This window comes from Gymnogyps californianus, chromosome 7 (assembly GCF_018139145.2).
Source record: "Gymnogyps californianus isolate 813 chromosome 7, ASM1813914v2, whole genome shotgun sequence".
Taxonomy (NCBI): domain Eukaryota; kingdom Metazoa; phylum Chordata; class Aves; order Accipitriformes; family Cathartidae; genus Gymnogyps; species Gymnogyps californianus.
The window spans coordinates 14394333-14414511 of NC_059477.1; the positions used below are offsets into that span (position 1 = coordinate 14394333).

Genomic DNA, 20179 nt, shown 5'->3' on the forward strand with positions numbered 1-20179 from the left:
ACTAGCAAATTTAATCTAACAATTATTTTAATCCAGAAACCCTTGATGTGGTTTAACATACCGTGACACTTTTCAGAATTTGGACTTTTTAACCATGGCAGTTCCTCACATCAAGCAGAACAGTGTATCTGAAGGCTCAGCAAGCTCTGTTCCCTTTACCGCCTGTCTTGGTCTTGACAGTCCTCATGTAGGTGATCAAAGGTATTTATGATCTCCATGCTATGTAAACATCTACTGGACTTTTAGAAGTTGGTAAAAATGCACAGACAGGGTAGGAGATTTGATGACCCTCACTCAAATTCACAACATAGACTCTTGCAAGGATGGAGGTCTTACTCCTTACCTTTTACTTCTTAGCTAGCATTGTGGACAGGAGCCCTGCCCTCAAAACAAACACTCACTGCCCTGAGAAATGTCTGAAAACTGTACTGTTTTTTTTCTCTCCTGTCCAGAAAGTTCATCACGTCTGATAGATTTCAGTTTTGATTTATGTGGCCTTGATGCAAAAGTTGGGTATTTCTGTGGACCTGGTCTAATAGGTGGGTGGAAGGCTATGGAGGCATTACTTGAAGCAACAGTGGATTACAGCTGACTCATTTTTCCTTCTGTTTCCACACATCCCCCCTCTAGTTCCCCCTAAAGCCCTTGTAATATTACCTCTTTAGGGATGACACAGTCTGAGTTTGGAGGGGAGTTCCATGCTTACCTTGTCTAATCAATATTTGATTGCTTTTCAGTGACACCCGGTCAGAGGCTTCTATTATGTCTTTTCTAATTTGAACAACTGTCAGGGACTGGAACAAACTCTAACTAATTTTGTATTAGGTTTTTTTTCATGCCTTTTTTTTTTGTCTTGTTCTGTTTTCTAAACAGAAAGTTATTACAAGCCGTGAGTTTAGATTACCACCTCTCTAGGTTAGAACTCTTAACAGAGATGAGAAGTTCTGCCACTGTTACCTTGGCCACTTTTCTAGTTTGGTTTTTAATATGAAAACATATATATTGCAACACTGTGGCCACTACATTGCTCTCCTGTGGGACTAGTTTGTATAACCCTACTTCATGTTGGTAAGTATGTTCTCATACAAGGAGTCTTTGTTGACTGAAAAGGGAAGACAAAGTTACTTGACTTCTCTCTGCTATGTGTAATGGGCTGGGGTTTTGGAACCCCTGTACTGTGGTGCATGGGGAGGAGGATGTTTAGGGGCAAGGCTGGGGCTGGGGAATGGGGGCCTTCAGAGGTGGACTTCTACCAGCATTGTGCTCGGCCCGGAGAGCTCGGATGAGGGATGTGGTCAGGATAGAGCTGTAGCTCAGCATGTGTTGGAGATGAGGAGACTGCCTCTTCTCCAGTGCAGGGCAGCGTCATGGGCTCAGAAGTGTGTTGTGAAGGCAGGGCACAGGGATACCAGTGAGAGTCCCCTGGGCAACACGTGCTGCTCCTGGAAGTTGTCTGTGGGCAGTGGCCCTGTTGTGCACATAGTGGGCCGCTGAGGAGGATTTCTCTGCCTGTGGAGGATGCTGCGGTCTACGGCCTTTTCAGTTCTTATTCTCTGGAGACCACTGGCTGCCCGCTTGCTTCTGAAAACATCACCTTGATAGAGTGAGGGAACTATGAGTAACTTTCAGTCTTTGGATAGAAAGATCAGGAAACCTCTGGGGGCCAGCAGCCCTCCTGACAAGTAGTTAAACTTTGACTGATCACACATTGCCCTCATAATCATATTGATGTGATGTATCCAAAGGGATTTCAACTTGTACCGTAGACCCTGCTGCCTTTCATCTTCTCTGTCTTCCTGCTGAATCAGGAAAAACATAACCCAGTGAATGTGTGTCGTGTCTTCCTGCTGCCCAAGGCTCTCGTAGCCATTGCCAACATTGGCTTGTCTACTAGCATTCGACAGTCCCGATATTTCCTCCCCACCTCACTCATGCAGAGCGTAATTGTTTCTTTGCATTTATACTGCTACCCAACTGAACAGTAGCAGAAAGATATACAGAGAAGAAAGTTGGATTTACCCTTAGTCGTAACTTTGACTTGTATGAAAAGCCTCTGTTCTAGAAATCATCTAAAATAGTTGTCCCAACACCCCTTTGGCATGTGTTCAGATACTGTGTACCCTTTTAGTTTCTCACACTGCTGCAGACAAGTCTCTGCCTTCCCCACTTGCTTGCCAGTACCACCTCAGTTTTCCCACGCCGGGTGCAGGAGGCTGGGCAGCAGGGCAGGTTGCTGCTCCTGCTGGCTCTCCTGGCTTCTCCTCTCCCCTTCCCAGCAGCCCTGGCACCTGCAGCCGTGCTCTGGCCAGAGGGATGCTCTCTGCAGTGTGAGCAGGGAGCCTGTACGGGGGCTCCTCCAAAACAGTTTGTCCCATTTAGGGTGGGGGATATATGGCCGTTAGTGTAAAAAGTGGTGGTAATGTTGTTGGTTTAAATTGGAAGTGCTTTGAGGGCAGGGCCTGTTTTTTATGTGTGTACATGTGGGTGTGTATTTTTATACAATTCCTAATGCAAGACACACAGTTAGGAGCTGCAGTATGCAAAGCCATGGCTTTCTGTCCTGTGGTAGCTTAGAGAAGTGTTTTTCCAGATCCACAGAGGTGGACAGCGATCCTGATCTCAACACTGGGGCTATTCAGAGATACAACTTGCTTTGGGCCTCCAAACACAAGTATTTTCCTCCTGTTGTCACCAAGCAGTGTACCCCAATATATTCCAGGTGCAGCAGTGGTAAGCTAACTGTAAGAGCATGGCCCCCTGTCTAGAATCCTTTTGGGATGGGTTCCTTGACTAGTTTAGGAAGAGAAGGCTGCATTGCACCCTCCATCAATTGATGACCAGGATACCATCATCAATCACCTTTCACCCTTAATTTTGGGCAGCGAAACAATTGCTTGCACTACAAAGAATTTGGATTAGAAAACAGACATTGCTCTTCATGTGTGCTGTAGGTGGAAGAGAATCTGAACTCAGCAAAATTTTAATTTGTTTTAAACTTGATGCTTTTTTTTTTTTTAAGAGGCAGGAATATATTTTTAAGCCTTTGCAAGTGCATGTTGAGGCTGTATTATGTTACAGGGATAAGTCAATGGTGAAATTTTTGGTTTCTGTTCCTTTGGCATACTCTTAGCTTAGTCAGTTTTGTGCTAAATTTCCACATTTCTTATGAAATGTGATGGACTGTTCTGCAGCTCGTAGTGTGTGATTTCACAGTTTCTCTATTTTGTAAACTTATTTTGTAAGCTTATTTTCTAAACTGAAATGTCCTTAGGAAAGGTTCGGGTCAAAGCTTAGGAGTGACTCCAACAGTGAGAACAGATGTGCACTGCGTTAGACTGCATGGAGGCTGTGGAGTCTCCGTCACTGAAAGGCTTTAGTAACAGATACAGCTGTAAAAAATGACATAGATGTTACTGGCTCTGCCAAGACAGCATCTTGAGGTCTTTTATTTCCCCTCGTGATTTCCCTGATATCTGGATAATGCATTACATTTGTTTAACATACTTCTATTCTTTAATTGCTTGTGTTTCCTTGAAACTCAAGATCCGATTCCAGCATCAACTGGGACAACATCCTGGGCCTCCATCATTGTGGTTCTGGGATGTCTAAACTGACTGACCCTGGGCCTCTGGCTGTCACAAGAGAGTGCTTAGTCACAGGAGAAGTTTTGACATCTTTGATTACATGTTCTACACTCCTTTTCCCAAGCCACAAAACACTCACTGCGGAAGTGTTACCATGAAACTCCTCTTGGGGACAGCAAGTAGAAATCTTCCTTTTTGCTTGCCAGGGTAGATGGAGATGAGAATTTTATTCCTATTAGCTACAAACACGAATGAGAGAAGGCTGCAAGGAAAAGTCATATCCTGTGCACAGCCTTGAGGTCTCTCATGAAACAAAATGACACAAAATTTACAGATGCTAAAAATAGTGATAACATCAGTTTGATGTTGCATTTTGTCTTCCTCCTATAATACAGTAAAATGGCCTGTAATTCACATTGCAAAATTGGCATGCATGGCTCTTTGAAGGTATCATCTTCATTGTAAGTCTGCAGTGGCCAGAGTTACAAGCCAACCCACTACAGTGCTACGATGAGCCATACAAATAAATAAATAAATAGGGATAGATAACACCAGCTCCTCGGGGGCAGCTGCCCACTCTCAATCTGTCTTGCTTAGGTTGCAAGCTCTTTAGCATAGGAAACCTTTTGTGCCTTGTACAGACTTAAATTCAACCCTGGTGCTTAGGAAGGTAGTAGTTTATTACATTATATAAAATGTGTTTTCAATTCTGAGATGTAACTTAAGTCCTTGCTGACAGTGACATTAGTACAGACTTAGAGAGTTTGTTTGCAGCTCTGTCTTCAGCCTGGCATTTTAAGCTGCGCTCTTGTGGCCTGTCAGAGGTGGTTGCTGTAGCATGAAAATGCTTTGGAAAATATCTATGTATTGTGGTTTATTTATTATCTTTGTATGTGTATTTCACCTATTAGTGCTAAATGGCTTTTTGGAGGGTGATTGTAGCCATGTCAGTAGCTGGGTGGCTTCACTGTTTCTTTCCTCCTGTTTATTGAGTACTATCAGCTTTTGTGTCTTTCCCCTACTCCCAATTTGTTTGGCTTTCAGACCCTCTGTAACTCTGGAGTCTGGAAGCAAAAAATTTCTTCCTTTAAAATGAAAAACAAAACCCAGCCTAGGGGAGCTAAACTAACTTCTGACCATCTGTTAGAAGGTTAGTAATATCACTACCTTGAACTATGGCTTCATTTTCGTATTTCACGCAGCAGCTTCTCTGCATTGTTTATATTCTGGTTGAAGGGGATCTTCCTATACCAGGATGCAATAGGAACGTCATTTTTCCTCTAACATGAGCAGATGTCCTATCTGCAGTACTAGCAATAACATTGCTGCTTCCTGTTGTTGCAGATGTTGTTAGTAGGCTAGAGCTGAAAGCAAAGAGGGGGCACATTTCAGCCCCTGCCATTCAATGCCATCAACATCAATGCTACGTATGCACCTCCTTTTCCACATGTACTCTTTAATAGTGGGTATCTCAGCTAGCGGGCAGGAAGTTGCCCTGGAACACAAATTTATTTCCTTTCTACTTTACATAGGGGAGGAGTGCTTCCAAAATCTCTGTTGTTGTTCTCTGCCTTGACCTTTGCTTTCTCTAGATTCATTTACATTAAACCCAAATTACAAGTGGTGTGTTACCATATTTAGGCAAGGAGTGCCTGAACTGAATCTGGCACACATTTAAGTGTAAATCTCCCCACTCCTAGATTTCAGGGCACAGCCCTGTGCAAGTCTTCAATCAGCAATTATTGCATTCTTTTTCCTTTTTATAGGAGGTCACTATCAAATCCCATGACACATTTCTATCACTAATCTGGCAGGCTGCCATTCAGACCACAGGAAGCCTGGGAGAGAAGAATATACACTTAGGGCCTTATTCCATCTTCGTTATTCCCTACACCAGCAGAATTCCTTAAAGTCTCTGGAAGTTTGATCTGAATGGAAAGTATTTTGCCTGAATAGCACCCCTTATTGAGGCATTGTCACCGAGTCACAAATTTAGATGAGTGTTGTGGCTAGCAGTTTAATCTATACTGTATGGCCGTTTTTTCACACCAACACAGGGAGTGCTAATCGCTTCTAATGGTCTAGCAGTATGTCTGGCAGTGAAGGGACTTCTCGATTTGAGAGCTGGACACTGAAAGGAAAAAAAAAGAGTTCCTGTTCAAGACTTTATCTGAGAATTTATTCATTTTGACAGTGAGGGGAATATTGTATTTTAATGGTTTTCAATGGGAAACACAACCTTACTATAGGAGGAAAGCCAGGGTTCCGTTCACAAAAAATATGCAAAAAACTTGTGCTTTGGAGGAAAAGGAACAAAGACAAAACTGTGATTTGTGCATAAAAAATAACAAGAAATGAAAATCATAAATGTAAGGCAGTATCCATAGCTGTCAGTTAGATGATAATATGGAAGCCTTAAACTCTTTTCCTATCTACTTTTTTGTTCCTTAGTATATGAATGCATTCTTGTACTTAAAATGACTACTAATCTTGTATGTTATTGCTGTATAGAGACTTACAGAGAGATAGTAACTTTTTTTTTTTACGTTTGGATCATTGCCAGTTCAGTGGCTACTATTATCACTTGTGATTTCATGGAGCTGTAATTGTTGGGAAGTAACTTGCCTGTTGTTTTAACTAGTAGCACTTATCTGCATTTCTGTATTAATAAATATTGTCTCAGTCCTTCAGGGAGTTCTAGTAATTTTTTTTTTGGTTCATTCAATATTGTTTTCTTCTCATTTCAGGTTATTGAAGGAAAGCTGGCTCCTTTCTTGGGGAAGGTGATCAAGTTTGCCACCTCTCATGTGTACAGCTGCAGCCTTTGTAGTCAAAAGGGTTTCATCTGTGAGATTTGCAACAATGGAGAAATCCTTTACCCCTTTGAGGACATTTCTACAAGCAGGTACTGTAATGTCAGTCATACATCTGACTTGCGTATCATGTCTTTGCAGATTCTCAGCCTCGTGACCTCTTGTTTAAATAACTAGGGACTGGATCCCACTAATGCACATTTCTGGGCAGCTACACTAGATTACTGGTCCAGAGAGGCCACCAGGAGCAGACTTGGAAATAGATGGGAAGAGCTAATTCCCAAAGCCCTGTAAGTCTCAGAACAGTTGTTCAAAAAGGGAAGAGTCCCCAGTAGCATCACACAGTGTGATTTATCCAAAGCTCTTCTGAGTTTGCAAAGTGTCCTGAAAAGCCAAATGGATTCTCTGGAGTGATCACAGACATCTTTCTAGTATCTGATGTCACTGGGCCCATGATATACTGCAATTGTCCATTGTAAAACAATAACCATCTATTCTGAAGCGTTTTCCCCATGAAATGTTATGGCTAATTCTCTGCTTTCTGTGTGCATACTCCTCTGTGCCTATGTCTGCAAGATTTTTTTTTTTTTAAATGACATTGCTATTCTCAGGTGGCTACGAAATAAATATAAGCGTATGCCAGTCATAAGCTAAACAAAAGAACCTTTATTTCACATTATATGGAGTACTGGATGCCAGATCAGGGACAGGAGTTGCATGGAAAACCTAGAAGCAAAATGCAGGAAACCAGAGCAGACTTGGCAACACAGCAGTGTTACTACTCTTTTTCAAAAATGTCTTGGATTTTGAATAAAGGAGATTTTTTTTTTTTTTTTTTTTTTTTAAAACTCAACAGAAAGACGGTATATCTGACAGCACAGCATTCCTCCATAGATAAGTACTTTTCTGGCTGTTTCAAATACAGTCATTTTAATTTGTTCTCCAAAGTGTTCTATTCAAGGGAAAAAAAAAATTGAAGAGCCACCTTTGGAAACAATCAGGACCAGCCTGTTAAAAGGGCTTCGTTAAGAGTCTGATTCCCCTGCGTGCACAAAGATGTTAAATTAGAAGTAACCAAGGACTACTCTTCAGGGATTTTCAGCCTGACCTGAGTTTCAAAGACTGTTTGCACAGTCTTTTTCCAGACTCTCATTCTAAAAAATGCATTGACAAAGCAGTGGGCATAAGCTAAACAAGGTATGCAGCTGAGCTCTATAAACGGTTTTCAAGAAAGAATGTATCTAGGGTGCATGGTGAGATAGGCTGAGTTAAAAAGAGAGAGACTAAGATGACATAAAACATAAGATGCCTATTGAGACTGTATAAAAGGTGATTGAAGATATTCCCGAAAGATTGATGAGAACGTGTAAGAGCATTTGGGAAGACAGGTTTACTTGAAATGTCTGTGCATTTGATTTGTCTGGGGGATTTTTGGTCAGAAAAACATTGTTTGGTGTATATTGTTCCCCCGCCCTTCAGCTGAGGTCAGACATACCTTGCAATTACAGAGTTTAAAACCTTCTGGAATCAAATAGTATTTGTCAGCAGTTCAGTGAAAGCCAAAAGAAGCTGCTCTAGCTCCTGTTTTTATGTGAATTGGAAGCCAGAAAGGACTTTTGTTCATGTTTCACAAATGTAAAGTCGTGGTTGATGTCATGCCAAAGACAGCGGTCTTTGTTAATGATTTTAATTAAAACACAATCAGCACGAAAGGTTCTCCAATATTTCTCTTTCTTATTTTGTCAGAGGTCATTCTGCTTACTCCTTTTGTACTCCTTATCACTAAACCTTGCTTTTATCCCCAGCATTTTCCATTTCCCTTCCTAGTTAGTTTTCTCATCTCATTACTACTCCTGTGTGTACATGCATCTCTGTGAAACTAATCAGATTATTTCAGTTCCATATTTTTGCTCTTTTCCACGTTCAGGCTGGAGGCAAGTCATGCCATCAGAGGAGCTTGTGTGTTTTACTGTGCCGCTCCATCAGCTGCAAAGCAGTGAGGGAGAAGGCCAGGTAGAGGGGTTTTGTGTTTGTTTCCATTTCTTACAGATGAGAGAGATTTCTGAGGTAGGTGTGCTGACCACTACAATGACAAGTGTAAGGTGAGGAGGCTAGTTAGAAATAGGTAGATGTACAGAGTAACCTGTGGCAGATGGAATGGCAAGTCACAAAAAGTTTGTGTGAAGACTTGCAGTTATATGTGAAATTTCTGATGACATGTGTTCAGCTTTCCTTGTTAGTTAAGTGTCATACAGAGCTCTGAGTAAACAGTTAGCTCAGACTTGTGATTTAGTTGTACTATTCTGAGTCCACAGTGTGCAGTGAGAATTGACTATGATTCCCTTTCTCTATCCTGGTTTTCTGGAATTGCTGTCTACAGCATAGTATTCACATTTTGTACTCAATACTAGATTCCCAGGTACCCTGGCTGTAGCAGCTGAGTTAAGGAGGGAAGAGCAGCTGAGCTCTGAAGACCATGTTTTTCCTTCTTGCTTTTGAACGTTGCTCATTCAGTTTTGAGCATGCTACTAATTCTACCAGCAAGCTGGGCTGTTAGGTTAAAAATATTCAAAAGTGGGTGCATGACAGCTTTTGCGGACTTCACCTCTCTGTTTAATGTTTGAAAAGTGAAGTTGGGGGGGTGGGTGATGGGGTGGTGTCTGTGTTGAGCTGGCATTTGTTTTTCTGGCTACCTCCCTGACTTTTCTTGCTCTTTGCAGAGAAGAGTGACAGCTGTCAGAGAGGCCATTACAATTCCAAGGTTGTTCTCAGCTGGTTGTTACCTTTCCATCTTCATGGTCTCTTAGGTCAGCTTTGAGGTGGAGAGATTGTTTCTCTCCAAAATATTCTCAGGAGTTTCTGGAGCAGTCTTCAGTAGGAATTTATGAAGGATGAGTCTTCTTTAGACAGATACAGCCGAGAGAAGAGGAGGGCCCCTCTTGAGGGCTGGAGTTTCTCTTTGGTCAGGTTATTTGCTTGAGAGTCATTTTTGTCAGTCCTTGAGCAAACAGAGTGAATACCTGGGTTTATGCACTCCTCAGGGTTTGAATACACATATATTACATACCCTTCTCTCACTAATCAGCATGACACATTCCTTTGTTGGCAAACGGTTCCAAAACAAACACAATCAGTTCACTTAATTAGCGGGTCTGTGCGCTGTGCTTGGCAGGCTCTTTACATCCTGCTCAACAATACAGCGCAACAGTTTGCTGCCTTGAATGTAAGGGTGGGCTCACAAAGTCATAAGCTTTCTAATGATATTTCCTTTCTGTGGCTTCTCCTGGGAGGCAGCCATTCTGCACAGAGCTTAATGAAAGCTATGATTCAGTAGTTAAACGATTTCTTAAAAATTGTCCCATCCTTTTGGATGCCTCTTCCAGTCAGTTTGACTCCTCTGTCCCCTGTTTTCCTCTGTCTTACCCATATTTATATAACAGTTCATCAGGGTTCTTTCTACATTTCACAATTTTGGCATCTTTTTGAAGGCCTTTAAATCATGAGAACCATACATAAAGCCTCCTGAGTTCATTGCACATTTCATGGAGCAAATTGCCAGATAATGTAAACTCTCACAGCTCTGCTTTTGCTGGAGCTCTGGCAACTTAACCTGAGCATCTACCTCCTGTTTTATTTCTTGGACTAAATTTGCCCCAGGCTTAAATTTAGAAAATAAACGTATAAAGTTATCCTATTATATCACTAATTTTATTTTTACAAGTGTTGTGAAATGAGTTTAAAAATCCCTGGGTATAAATTGGCTTCTTAGAGCTATCCTTGCCCATTTGTTAGCAGCTAGGCACTGCCCCTCAAGTTGTTCTGATATTGCTTGTTCTTCATTAACGCGGTAAAAAGTTTTTGTTTCTTTCTCCTAAATGTTAAAAAAAAAAAAAAAAAGCAGAAGTGAAAAGAAAATGCCTGTGTGGTGGTACTATTGTCTGTAATATGTGGCTGTATTTGTTTTATAACCTAGAACAATTTTTAACAAGTTTTAAATCTTAAGGAATACTGAGAGGAATATCATCGGAACAAGAATAGAATTATTCATTAAAAAGGGTTTTCTGTCCAATTAGATAATTAAGTAATTATAGTTATGGTTAAGATTATTATATGCTACCCAGTTAATAAAGTTTTGGTCTTGCCTGTGTGTCAGCATCCTAGTGACTACTTTCACAGGCAATTTGTTGTGTTTTGCTGGTAGAGCTACTTGCTTGGTTAAGAACTATTTAGTCAATTCCTTGCCTTTTATGTGGTGGCTATAGATATATGTGAACCATGAAGAGTTGCTCTTTTGTGTTTGTATTCATTTATCAAGGCTAAACTGTTTTCACTTTGCAAAGTTAATTTGTTCTGCAGATCAGTTAAGACATGTAGACCTTTTAAGATACAAACCAGAAGACCCAAGTTTAAAATAGACGTGCCACAGAACAGGCTTGACTCTATCAACCAGCTTGGATGCCTCTATAATCTTTGGCCACCATCCTGATAAGACCTATGAATGTATTTAACTTTACACATAGCAAGAAGTCTTACTAAAGGCTCTGAGGCTGTGCTTAGCTTTACATGCATGCCAAAGTCTTTGCAAGATTACAGCTCACTGTGTTATGGATGCTGTGTCACTGGACAAAAACAGCTTTGAGCATTTGGGAGAATGTTAAAGACACATATTAGGTGGAGAGACTGAAATACGTAGTATAGAGCATTTCCAGAAAATACCTTGGCACAGGTCAAAGGCATCACTCAAAGTACATAATTTTCCCTCTTGCTTTGATTAGTTTGTTTTATGCTAGACAGCCTTTCCCCAAGCCCAGTTCACCTGAGCTGTGCTAGTAGTTTAGTACCTAATTTTTGAAAGAGCTTAGCTTATCAGATGTTGATCGTTGGTTCAAAGCACCTTGAAGTGATCTACTCAGCACTTTCTTTAAAGAAACTTAGGCACCTAAGTAGATGTTAAGTTCTCTTGGTAATTTAATTTCACCTGAATCTGTCAAAACTGGTCAAAATCTTCTGGCCTAGATCTTCTGATTTTTGTCTGTGCAGGGTAGTGCAGTAATGTTACCTAGAATACATAAACAGAAAGAGATAAAATATACTGGCTTTTTCATCAAGCGTTGTATTTTGGAACTGAATTAGCTTTAGAGGTTGGTTTACCTGCCTCATGTCAGACTGGTATTAACTAGAATGTTCAGCATAAAGGCAGATACTTATTTCAAGTAGGAAGGTCTCTGCAGTGCTGCCTCGTGCTCTTCCCCACTGGCTGACCATGGCAGCCATCTCGCTTCCAGTTTCTATTTTGCAGCTTCCCTGCTGTGTCTTCTTCCTCACTTTAGATACTTCCAACTTGCCAGTCAAGACCTTTTAATTCTTCCTCCTCCTTCCTCATGCAACTTCCCCTTTTAAGACAGACTTCTCCATCTCCCAAATATGGTTCCTTGTAGACCAGACAGCAGCTTTTCAATTGCTTTTTAGCCCATGAAAGCCAACATTGCCAACTCTAAGTGCTCAGAAATTCTAAGATTACCTTAAGAATCTTGTTGTTTATATGCTTTATTTTTTTAAATGTTAAGTTCCTTTTTTCCATCTTGGGTCCAGGTAGGCATGTCTTCAACGCTATGGCAGAGCTACGAAGTCCAGGTGCCTTTGCCTTTCTCTTTTATTAAAAGCAGAAATCCTGTCTTAATCACAGGATTTCCAGACTTGAGACTTAAAAAAAAAAAATGCAAAATAGTAGAATCATGCAGTCAAATTATAATGGTTGAGGGCAGTATGTTAATATTACTGTTAATAGTATTGCCTGACTCTTTGCTTTTACATCTTCAACCATCACTTTGTGAATACAATTCATTAATAACAGGAGGGGTAGGGGGGCGAAGTCCAGTTCATGGCATGGCAGCTAGCAGAGGCAGAGGATATATGTCTGAGCAATGTGAACACTTGAATGTCTGTGGCATCTCAGCCTCTCCACTGGTTTACAGGTACTGGATCTACCATGAGTACGGCTTTTCCCCTTTCCAAAGTTAACTTAGCTCCACTGACTAAAGTGTAATCACGTGAGTTTCAGATTAAATGTTTTAATACTGATTTTCGTGTGCCTTTACTGATTTCTTGTGAACTGCTGTGTATAGGCCACATTACTTGGCTTGGTATCTCTGAACTTAGACAACTCGCAAAGTACAGTACTGAGGTCGACAGTCAGTCCTTAGTTCTCCTGCTGGATGCAAGTATGGAAATATACGTAGATAAGTGTAGTATATACCACTGCAGCCACAGCTCAGAAGGAGCTGAGGACACACTTTCCTCCTTAATCAGGAGCGACAAGAGCTCTGTGAAGAGAGGTCTGGGAGCTGCAAGATCCCTTTGCTCCTGCTTGACCCTGCTGCTGTGCTCCAGTGCCGTAACTCAGCCTTTGTACACAAATGTCACAGGAGGATAGCAAGTGGTTAAATCAAGCTGTTCTTGTTCAGCCCCGGCCCGTAACAAATTGTTCTGTGAGGACCCAAAATGAAGGCCTGCTCTGCGATTTCTCTGGGTCTAGCAATGGAGGAGTTGACACTGAGGCTCCCCCCAGCTGGTGGAGCACTGGTGGTTTTCTCTCCCTTCCAGTGAGCTGCCCGCTTTTCCCCTCATTTGTGAGGCTTTAATATCTCTGACCACTTTGCACATCTGTTGGATGCAGTCGACCTTGGCAGTGGGTGCTGGCATGACAGGACGAGGGGCAAGAGACGGCGCAGACAGGGAGGCACCCGGTGGCAAGCCCTGGGCAGCCAAGCCAGGATAGGGGCTTATTCATTCATCCTCCCCCCATGCCTGGGGCACTTCTCCAGCAGCTCAGTGTAACCCGTGCTGGATAAAAGGGAGCAGACCCTGGTCTGGCAGCTTTCGTGCAGGGACACTGGGTAGCGTGTCATTCAGCCATCCTGGGGTGGCATTACTAGAGCAGCAATGGTGGCGTTGGTCACAGACACCGTGTCAGGCTGTGTTTGGGCTGGTCCCTGCGGCTGTTCCAGAGGTGCAAACCGTGGGCATTCTACTTGGTGAGTCCCATCAGTGCAGGCTGGTGGTTGCTGTATACCCCTTGCTAGCTGCCACCTGTAACCAGCTCACCCCTCTGCATCATTTCCCCCAGCACATGAGCTGGGCCGATGGTTGGCAGTTACAGTTATTTCCGCTGTTTCTGTACCCTCTGGGGCCAGCCCAGGACCCAGCCATGCCATTATAAATGAGGAGCATCTTCAAGCTCTGGCATATCAAGGGTAACCCCCATCTCATGAGCAGGTATATGGAAAGGAAAACTATGATTATGCTTTGAATCACTGCTGGCTGCCTGAACACTGAATTAATCATTTAGAGTGAGTTTCAGACATGTAACAGTTTGAGGGGCTCTGGGTAGTGGGCTCTGCTCTGTTTTTGTTTGGCCTTTTTTTTTTTTTCCCCTCTTCAGAGGCAAATTTTTCAAAAGCAAGTCAGAAGTATTAACAGTTTTTAAGTATGGTATTTAAAAAAAAAACCCGTGTCTAGTAAGGACCGTAAGTGTGTCATACAAGGCATTATCTTAACAAGCTCCTTGTAGGGACAAATCAATGTCGTATTAGTGCCAACTTTCTTCCATTCATTTACTACATGGGCGTCCCTCCCTAGGCAGACTCCTTGCGTTGGTTCCTAGGCAACTGTAATAATATTGCTGCACGTGTGTGTCAGGCATTGATTGCCTTTGGGGCTTTTTTTGTGTTGTAAGTGAACACAGGCTAGGCCATTTTCCTTTTCTTTGTGTTCCGCTAAAGTCTCTGAGAGTTTTGAAGGGTGCGTCTGTGATATTCACAGCTGAGCAATTCAGAAATACTTGCAGACAGGCACATGTGCATAGCATGGGATGGTGATCATGCTGGAATCCCTAGGCAAGGCTTACTTCAGCTACTGTGGTTTACTCTTCGGGGGTTTTTAATAACCGAGTTACAGGTGGCTTAGTATTTTGGATACTTGGTGAATGTATAGCATCATCTAAAGAAAACATAATGAACAACCCCGTTTTATCTTGGTTTTACTCTGCATAGAGGGAAAGAAAAAAACCCAAAGAGTTTTAGTCAATGAAGGGTTCAGCCCTAAATCAAATCCTTACTGAAATTCCTTTCAAGGGATTACTCACTTGAGCAAATGTGCGCAAGGTCTGGCACAGAGGAAGTGGGGTTTTTAAATGAAAAAATGAAAGTTAATGTATAAAATTACAAGAGAAAGGATGGTGGGTGAATATGGCACTGTAGTGAGACAGGGGAGCTCTTTGCCCTTCTCAGCTCTTCTAAGAGCTCCTGGCTGACCTTGAACAAGTCAGTTCACCTCTTGTTTCCTGTTTGTGAGGTGGGAATGGCAGTATATCTGTCATCCACCGTTTGTTCACTTCAGGGATGAACAGCATAACCATGAGCTGCTTTGATTCCCCACTTGGTGTTTGGAAGCCAGACAGGTACAGCCCATGTGCGTGGTACTGAAGCTGTCCTAATAAACCTTGCTAGTCCCAGCAGCTTCATCCCAACACAGTCACGCTGGTCAGTCTGTCAACCTGTAAGGTTCCTAGGAGATGAATAAAACTGTCTTTCAGATGACATCATGGGCTGCCAATTGATCATCCCTGGTTTATTTTATCTGCTTAAGGTGGAAAGTCTTTGAGGCCTCTTTGTGTTGCACCCCACTCTTTGGGCACCTGATCTTACCCATAGGTACCTAAATGGTGGTGCAGTACAGAGGAGAAATATAAGTGTAATCAATTGGTTGTGCAGAATCTAGAATTACTTGAGCCATAAGCCTGTGAAATACATGTGGGAAGCATGAAAAGAATTTGCCAGAATTTAGAATTTACCAGTATTGATATGTATATGTTTCAAATGCCCAGACTTAATGGAAGATACTAACATTGGCATTTCCTCAGCATACAAGGAATGATTTTATGCTTTTAATGCAGGAAGGCTTTTCTTTTGTAACTAGTAATGATAATAATAAGAGCATTATAATGCCTGGCTGGCTGTGGAGAGCTTTCCCCTTTCTCTCTTACACTTTTCAGTGCAATAGAAATTATTTAGAGGATTGAATAATTCTCTGCATTTTTGTTACTCTAGTGTTCAAACAAGTAAAACATCCTTAAAACATAAAACACCCCCTATAGTCTCAACAGAAATTGAGTTGGTCAGAAAAGAGGAAAAAAAGAGAGAAAACACTGAAATAGAGAGGAAGCTATTTCAGCTGCCTTCTTAGAAGACTGAAAGTATGTATGAAAACAACATGCAGTGTTCACCAATTCTTCAAATAATGTTTGAAAAATAGCAAGATGCTGTTAATGTGCAGCATCGCAATATCATTCATTAAAGAAGGAAACATGAAAGGCCCGAATGGCTGTGGGCTCATCAGCTTATTATCAGTGGTGTATAGAAACCTCACGAAAGATGCAGGGACTTTTTGGCCTCTAGCCAAAGAAGTCGACAGGATTCAGAAATAGTACCTGAACTGTGAATTACCTATGACAACAACAAGGGTTAAGGGAAAGATAACTAAGTGTAGTGAACTATTACGTGAGCCTTTTATAGACTACAAAATGTACTTTTTCTCCAGAGAAATAAAAGCATTTTGGAGTACTGAGGCTTGAAAACAACAGTAAAGAAAAACTGTGAAACTCATACGTGGAGATAAAATTAGATGTCAGGATTAAATAAGAAGCAATCTGTTTCTAAGAAGGAATATAATTTTGGTGCGGTTTTTGGTATCACTGGAAAATTTCTCGCAGTGAGATTAGGAATGGTCAACCAGTTGACATTTCCAGGGTCAGTTAAGACTGACTGTAATTGATATGATGAAAAGCAAAGCTGTAGATGGCTTGGGGTAGTATAGCTCAATCACTTTAGAGGGAGTAACTTACCATTTGCACAAAGGCAGAGCAAGATCAGCATTGACCCCCAGCCCTGGTGACTGAGTTTCTTTAGGAGTGAGGGGAGACAAGCATGCAGTGAAGGCTGACCCAGGTATCCTCTCTACCTGTCCCTATGGAGAGCAAGAGGCAGCTTTGTTCTCCAACTCAGAGCACCGTTATTCCAGGCTGCTGTTTTGTTGTCATCTGCACCCCGTGGCTGGGGCTGGGAGTACGGCAGCCTTCACTGGAGAAAGCAGAAAATAGGTCTTCAGAGCGGCAGTCAGGGGTGAGGGCACCAGAATGGACCAACGATGGTCACTATGGCTGCTAGTGCAGTGGACTGTGAGATCCGGGGCTGGCTGTTTGCGCTGCCTCTGGTTAGTGCCTGACAGCGTGGGGTCCTGGTCAGAGCTTCAGCTATTGCACCAGCTCTAATAAATAACAGTACAGACATTTATTCTCTCTCTTTTGGTTCTGAGTGATATAAGTTTGTTAATTTTTTCCACTGAGCTTATTTCTGAAAAATGAATTCATATTAATTTAAACACCATCAATTTTTGTTTTCTCTGCTGATGGCCTTTGACTGGGGACAACAGGTGTGCTGGCTCCTCTCTAATCCTCCTCCATCCATTTCAGCAGCAATTTCTGATAAGTTTTGTCACCTCCATGCATCCTGTGGAGAAATATTGAGCGAGCATAGGGAGTGGCAATGCGAGAGCACAAAATTACACCCCTCATCAATCATTACACTCTAGCAACTTCCAGGGCACTGTAAATTGCTGACTAACAAGGGAGAATTAGCTTGATAAAATCACCATTAGTGTCAGTTCAGAATGATGTAAAGTTTTAAAGACACTACTGTCCTCTCTGTCTCTCCCTCATCCATTAGTGTGTCTGTTCGTGGAGATCCCAATCCAGCAAAGCACGTAAGCACATACTTAATTGTAGGCAGATCAGTAATCCCAAGGAAATCACTGGGATATGAGTCCTAAGCATGTGATTATGTGCTTCACTGGATCAGGGCCATAACACACACTCTCTGAGCACAGAAATGATAAATGTATCTGTGAGAGCCAGTTTCTTGATTCAAAACCAGATTTAGACTCACTAGCTGGACTTAGAAATATGACAGTCAAGTTTTACTACAAGAGAGCATAGAAGTTAGTACATATACGGTATTATACTTAGCCTCTTTAACCTTCCTTTTCTTACTTATTTGAGTTTTATCAGTTTATGCTAGCTAGAAATGTGCCTCTAAACCTCTGCATAGCCTTCTCAAAGCTCTGCAATTACTAGAATTTAGACAGTGTTTGGACCCATGCATAAAACTTAAAGTGCAGGCAGATCAGGAACAATTTTTTAAAAGTTACAGGTGAGCTGCAGATGCAGCTAATATAGCTAACAGGTTGTATTAGCTTATGGACTTCTCTCAGTATTGCCAGACTGCCTGCCAAATACTACAATTTGCCTTATGGCTTCTCAGTGTTTGGGGTTTGTTTCTTCACGTTTTCAATTTTTCTTCACAGTCTTGAAGACAAGAATCTTAAGGAAAAAAAAAAACACAACAAAAAAGCTCAAAGCAAACAAACAAAACCCCCCACTAAAGATATTACAGTGGACACTTGGATTCTCATATAGTCATTTGACTACAATAGCTGCGAAAAATGAAAAGTGCAAGGCATTTCAAGACTTCCCACAGAATCACCAGGGTGACCAGCACCCCTCATTTGTATTTCAAAATTGCTCTAAAATTTGATGTTTTGTTGCTTTCATTATTTGCTTATCCAGCTGGAATCTAAGACTTTGTACCTCTGACACTGTCATCCTTTTATTTTTTTCATTTGGTTACAAAGCTGTAGTGACTTAACTCATCACTACAGATAGTTATTTGCATTGAAAGGCTGAGAATGTCCAACTGTTTAGTTGTAGCCCACTCCATCATCACCAGATGTTTCATTGCTCCACAGACATCTGGAACTGGGGCTTGATCTGCTGTGACATTACCTCCATTACCTCAGAGTGCCCCAAAAGTAATGCAGTCATCTTGTTTGAGCAGTTGATGTGTTTCAAGTCGTATCACATTTGAGAACAGAATAGCACAGCTTTGAATGCCAGAAGCTATAATTGTGTTGATCTAGTCCGATCTTCCGCAGGACACAGCAGAAAATATCACCTACCTCTGTTTCATTTTTTACTTTGTGGAATGACAGCTTCTCCTGCTGTTGAAGTGGACTGTACTTTACTCTTTCCAGAACAGCTGACCACTGGAACTTCAATGAGGAAAATGTCATATCTTGGCTGTTGCAAATGCTGAAATATATCTCAATGGAAATGAATATTTTTACTTTTCATTTACAAACCAAAGCAGCAAAGTTGTCTTTCATAAACCAAAGTTGATGTCTGTTCTGTGATAGACCTGAATGCTAGTTAATAAGAAGATAAGTATTAATCCTTCTAAAAATTTCTGTCTGTGAAGCAGAAGTGCTGGGACAGATTCTCAGCAACTGCAAATGGATACAAGTCAACTTATTTTAGTGGTCCTGAGTAGCTTTACACCAGCAGAGGTGTGGGCAAGTGTCTTTTACAACTCCACTCTTTTGAAACACAGCGCTCTTTGAGCTACCAGAACTGTTTGAAGGAATGTCTGCTGCCCACAATCCATGTGAAGTCCATTGCATGCTCTGGTCCTATTTTGTCATTCAATTTTGACACTGATTTGTGTTTGCAGGTGTGAAAGCTGTGGTGCTGTCTTCCACTCTGAATGCAAAGTGAAGGCTGTACCATGCCCCAGGTGTGTGCGTAAAGAATTGCAGAAGAAGCAGAAATCCTTCTGGAGGCGACTGAATATGGACGAAAACTTTGAAGAGTCTTGCAACATGTTTGAGTTGTCATATCAGAACACATGAGTTCCTTAAGGCCAGCCTGAAGAGAATCCCTTTTGCAGCTGTCAGCTCAAGCAACTTCTCAGCTTAGCCAGGCAGAAATATTTTTGCAAAATCGTATCTGACCTTCTTCATCTGTGAATAGCAGCTGCCAAAGTGACCATAAAGCCTTGTTGGCTTTGAAATGCCAATGGCTAAACTGCATTTTGTGTTAAAGTCTAGCCGCTAGCTCTCATACAAAATGTCGTTTACTTGAAATGCTTTAGGTCTAGCTAATTAAGCACCCAACTTTTTCTTTTCCACCTCTGGAGAAGACTTCTCCTCAAGGCAGAAAATATTTGCTGCCATGACCACATTATTTATGTTGTTCATTTAGAATTGATGAATCATCTTCTTATTTATATGTATTATTTATTTATTATTAGCCTTGGCAGAGGTTCTGATGAGGTGTTTCACAGAACCCAATAGGGCAGGAATGATTTTTAACCCACCTGCTCCTTCTGATGTGGACACGTGGTTCCATTTCCTCGTGTTTCGAGAGAGCTATTTTTAAAGGATCAGTGCATTTACATGTCACTCCTCCCTGAGGAAAGAAAAGTATCTCCCATCAAACCTTATTCAATGTGTTTGCAAACATAAGATGCAGAATAATTCCTTCAGCTATGTTTATATATTTATAACCACCCCAGTAAACTATTCTATATGCAGCACCCCAGTAAACTATTCTATATGCAGATAAGCAGGGGACTTGCTACTGTTTTTGTTCAGGCTGGGTATATTGGTTAAGCTCTGTCACTGAAGTCCATTGAGTTTTACGCTGGTTATTCTTGATCTATGTGAGGCCACGTCCTCATCTCCAGTAACATGATGTTGGTTCTGACCTCCTGCTAGTCTCACGTTTTAAGACATTTTAAGTGTCCACATTGGTTTTGTTTTTATTTCGTGAAGTTTACTTTAAATGTTTCTCTAACCTGAACCTGTTAGACTGATAGTCAGGAAGGTGGTATG

At 41.6% G+C, this 20179-nt stretch overlaps 1 protein-coding gene across 1 annotated transcript in view; it reads left to right on the plus strand.

Annotated features, from left to right (window-relative positions):
- Positions 1–19195, plus strand: part of PLEKHM3 (pleckstrin homology domain containing M3) — a 76008-nt gene extending 56813 nt beyond the window's left edge. The window contains exons 6-7 of the mRNA XM_050900449.1: positions 6332–6489; positions 19018–19195. Of these exons, the coding sequence (XP_050756406.1) occupies positions 6332–6489; positions 19018–19195 (336 nt within the window). The remainder of the gene's footprint in view (positions 1–6331; positions 6490–19017) is intronic.
- Positions 19196–20179: the final 984 nt, after the last annotated feature.